A 4,880-nucleotide genomic window follows, 5' to 3' on the forward strand; every position below is an offset into this window, starting at 1 on the left:
CAATGCAAATATACGGATACGGATGGCACATGCACAAGAGATCGTTGGCCTATATTGACTCTCCTCAGCTTTTCGTTTTGAGCAATTAAAATACGGTTGAATAAAAAATTCCTTTTCAAAGTGAACGAAAAGCAAAAGTAAAACCAGAAATCCTATATTCACTCCCCCTAATGCTTCCATGGTACAAAACTCATACAAGTCAATGGGTTGTCTCTGTGTGCGTTGGACACCTTCAATGCGCGGCTCCAGAACGAGCACATTTGACAACTGTGCACAAATCATTGGTATATACATTTGCCGACGACACTCAAATGATGTCATGGCGAACTTTTGAAATGGGTACCGCTGTATTTTTATTCAGACATCAAAAAAAATATGACCAATCACAACTCACGAGTTCAGAATAAGTTCAGTAATATCCTCACAACCCGCTTTCCCGTGGAGTGAGGATATTTTGGCTTGACTTGATTAAAGTAACGCCACTCTGTATCCGGACGGGCTGAGTGAGGAGTATCCTCACTATTGTCGACAAAGACTTAATACGAAGTAGAAAGTAGCTAGAGAGAAAGAAAAGAAGTTGCATGATGGTAGCTAGCTAGCTAAGCTATGGTTACCTAGTATGTTTGCTAACTAGCTTATTTCGCTTTTGTATAAACGTGAATGTGGTACCCTACTCTACTATAGCGACTTTTTGGAAATTTTCATGGGACAATGGGCCACTGTAAGCTCCACTCTCAAGGAGCACGATCGTTAATGCTAGAGTGACAGAATTCAATGGGACAACCAATGGGACAGAATTGGTCAATGGGACATTTACGCTCCACTCTCAAGAGCCATTATAGTTGCATATCTCAATCTACTATGCTATAGCCGACATTGAAATGACCCATGGGACGATGGGACAAATGAGCTCCAATCTCAAGGACCACGATCGTTAATACTAGAGTGCCGCAATTCAATGGGACAACTTCAAATCTGTCCCGGGACAGAATATAAACGTGCGATGAGGTCGTCGACCTCCGAGAAATCAATCCTGAATTAAGGTGGGTAAGAGAATATAATACAATCGAGTTGAACGCTATAAAGGATGCCGACTACTGAAATTGTAATTGCCAATCTGCTCGCGCCAATTAGTGCGGTTGAATTCTACGAACAAATTATCAAGGAGCAAAAATGGAATGATGTGTTGGCGGAGTATGCTCGCCAGGACGCTAACATGGAGTATTTCGAAGCTTTGAATGCAAACGCGCCCGAATGGTTCAGCGATGACGATGAGATTGATGAAGATGAAGAGCCAATTTTCAACGTCTAATTCAATCAACTTTTTTTGTGAATTCTCACAAATCATCAAATCAAAGATTTCAATCCTGAATTAGTCTATAAACACTCGAGTGGAACACGATAAAGGATGCCAATCAAATCTACAATTACTCGCGACCGATTCATTGAAGAAAACAACGTCGATAGGACTTTTCATACTCGTGGACCCGTTGTCCTTCAAAAGTTCATTCATCACGGGTTGAATGATGAGTTTAACCGATTCTTTGATCATATCGAACTTTTCAAAACTAAGACTGGTGGCTACATCATAACCACGAGCCCATATGAACATGTTTTGAAAGATGAAATGCTGAGTGAGTTCAAAACGCTGCTAGGGTTTGAAGAGACGCATCAAATCTACAACGATTGGGCAGTTTCCTTCATGAAGGTCATCCCTGATCTAACTGAATTTCGACAGGCGATGAAGCACTGGAGTGGTAAGAGAAATGAATCGTTTAGCTTCAGACGCTAAACAACTACAATTAATTCTTTTTTTATCAGCCTTCAAATAGAAATGCTCATTCCACCTATGCGTGATCGATTCGTCCAAATGCTCCCAATGATCTTAGCCGCGTTCTCCGTTGGATCAATTTTAAAAGCATCCAAAACTTAGATTCAATTATATACAATCTCAAATGTACAAGACTCGCGACCAACAAATGTTAATCATCTTCAAAATGATCGACGCTGCCTATAAGCGCTTTTATGAACGAAAGCTTGAAATTGCAATTCAAAAAAGAAAGCGATTACTACTCAGCCAGCGATTAGGAAATTTAGCATTACATCGAGAACTAAAGCTACATCTGAAGTTACTTAACATCCATTTTGTTTCGACAAAATCGTGAAACCAAAACAAACTAAATTCTTGCGACACACCGCAATAGTCAAATCAAGTATGCGTGTCTCCGCGAACATGTCGCATACTAACAACTCTCGCTGTAACGAAAATCAAAATTACAGTTAAGGGATTCAAAGCCGTAGGCTATTTTTATCGTTCGAAAGTCTTGTTATTTAAATCAACGAATCCATTCATTAAATTCGGTTGTCTTTTTTGTCTCGAGTACAACCAAAGCGTACAAAATATACCGCAGTACTGATTAAACGCACCTTGAAACTGTTTTGAGTTAAACGATTTAACCTTCAACTCTGGCAGCGGTCCAACTCCAAACGGATCAAAGTAGAAACCTCTGTGAATGCATACCCAATGTCCGATTCCATTATCAATTCTCAAGAGAATAATATAGGTACCATCATTCTTCATTGTATTGATTTCACCAATCGATATAATTCCATCCAAATGAACATCGAGTAATTCCGCCAACCCAATTAGCTCGTGATCCAATGAAACGCCTTTAATTAATTTCGACATGTTAAAAAACTCTCTACGATCATGTATAATAAGCGAGCTAAACCGTTTCGAAGAAACCGAACCAAACAAACAAGCTACCATAACGATGTCCGACTATCAAACGGCCGATTCATATTTGTACGATCAAGCTACTTCGTCTGATCACACTCCGAGCGTCTCGAGTGCTAAGCGCATGACGTATGTCACTGATCGCAACCAAGGCTCGTACGGAGCTGGCGTCATTGAAATCGATGCTCAATCTCAATTGATGGGTTCGAAGGGCTTTGCGTCTCTTCGCGACTCGTACATTACTTTGCCTTATGTTGTGACCTTGCAGAACAACGGCGATGTTGGCGCCACGGCGATGGGTGGTATTGTCAATCGCTATTGCATTGCTCTTAAGTGTGGTGTTTGGAATGTTGTTGATTCGTTGCAGGTTGAGATGGATGGTAAGACGATTCTCACAGACGGTGACTACAAGCTCTTTTGGAACAACATCCGCGCTCAAACGGAATGGTCTGAATCGGATCGCGCGAAGCATGGTGCTGATGCCTTTGTTGCGCCTGATGATTGGAATTCGATGTCGTATGATCGTAGTGCTAATGGAAGTGTGTCTGGTGATGGTTTTATTAACAACTTCTCGAATGAAAATGCTCCTGGTGGTTTGCAACCGGCTGAAACTCAGTTGGGAAAAAACGATGGATTTGTGAAGCGCGCGTATCTCAACCCACAACCTACTGGTAACGTTGATGGATCTGGTCGAAACCCGTACAACTGGATCACTCAACGTAGCCCCGTTGCTACTCAAATCTCCCAGAACGGAAAAGGAGCTTTCGTTACGACTGCTGCCGTAGCTGCTCGTGGTGAAGTTGCTGGTGTTTGGTATCATATGTTGAAGATTCGTCTCGTTGACTTGCATCCTATCTTTAAGGAATTCGATTTGATCGCTAATCCTAGTTTGAAGTTGCGTCTTCGCATCAATACTGGTTTCACTGAGATTAATGTTACCGGTGCTGCTTTTGGTGCTGCTGAAATGTCTCTTCGAGGTACTACAATGACTTCGGGTAACACGGTTCCTGTGATGATTGCGAGTGCTGCTTCTAACAACGCAATGGCTGGTCTGTTGCCAACCTCTGGCGGTACTGTTTTGAAGCTTGCCTTTGGTCCGCTTCAAAACTCTGTCACGAGTTACCAAACCGCTGGTTCGTATTTTCCCTATTCGACGAGTCGTTTGAACATTCCTTTCTACGACATCGCGAATCCGAGCGCAATCATTTCGAAGCCTGTGAAGTATGTTAAGTTCTTGGATTGTTACGCCCAATACTTCCAGGGAGCTGGTGGTAAGGGCCAGAGTGATACCGCTCAATTGAATGCTCCAATCAATGTGCAATTGTCTGCGTTTCATAAGAACATCAAGCATGTAATTGCCGTACCTTTCTCGGAGACTTATAGTGGACATTACACAACTGCGACGAACGTTGATCAATTTCGTTCGCCTTTCGATTCGGCGCCTTGGACCGCGCAGCCTGGATCGTCGTTGCGGAGTATGCAGATTCAAATTGGTAATGAGAACGTGTTCTCGAAGACGCTCGACTATGATTATGAATTGTATGACAACGAATTCAAGAAGCTCGGCGCGATCAATGGTGGTTTGACACATCAAGTGAGTAACGGTCTGATTGATTTTCAGAAGTTTTCTACTATTCATCGTTACGTCGTTGGTGACTGCTCTCGTGTTACTGACCCAAACGTTCCTCAGAGTGTTCAAGTGACTGGTACTAACTCGAGTTGTCAAGGATGCAACCTGTTAATCTTGGTCATCCACGAGCGCTCTCTTAGCTACGACAGGCTCACGGGTGAGATTCAGTTGGACGTCTAGAATGTATTAGAGTGAAATGGTGATAAAAAGGACTTGTAACTGGATGATATTGATTATATTTTTTTATGTCAACACGCAACGCTCACAAGCAACGAATGCAACAGCAACAAGCCTAATTTGGCGATTTTTGTGAACCTCCCATCGGCGCCTCTACACGACAACCGAGCTTCTAACATTTCTATTCTATCGAAAGCATCCTGAAGGCATCGATGAAGTAGCGGTATGATCTCTAGATACGACACAGACAATGCGTATCCGTCCGGTTCGTCAGCCATTTGAATGCCGTTAGTACTCTTCATGTTCTCATTAGGATGTAATGAGACGATATCATCC

The 4,880-nt window shown here is 42.5% G+C and overlaps 1 protein-coding gene across 1 annotated transcript; it reads left to right on the top strand.

Annotated features, from left to right (window-relative positions):
• Positions 1–2,774: 2,774 nt before the first annotated feature.
• On the top strand, positions 2,775–3,378 carry H257_12101 (hypothetical protein; the record flags this gene model as incomplete). The annotated part of the gene is made up of 3 exons (XM_009839212.1): positions 2,775–3,044; positions 3,105–3,210; positions 3,266–3,378. 3 exons carry the CDS (start codon positions 2,775–2,777, stop codon positions 3,376–3,378), a joined length of 489 nt encoding a protein of 162 aa, XP_009837514.1.
• Between the last annotated feature and the right edge of the window lie 1,502 nt (positions 3,379–4,880).

This window comes from Aphanomyces astaci (genome assembly GCF_000520075.1).
Source record: "Aphanomyces astaci strain APO3 unplaced genomic scaffold supercont1.38, whole genome shotgun sequence".
Lineage (NCBI taxonomy): Eukaryota > Oomycota > Saprolegniomycetes > Saprolegniales > Verrucalvaceae > Aphanomyces > Aphanomyces astaci.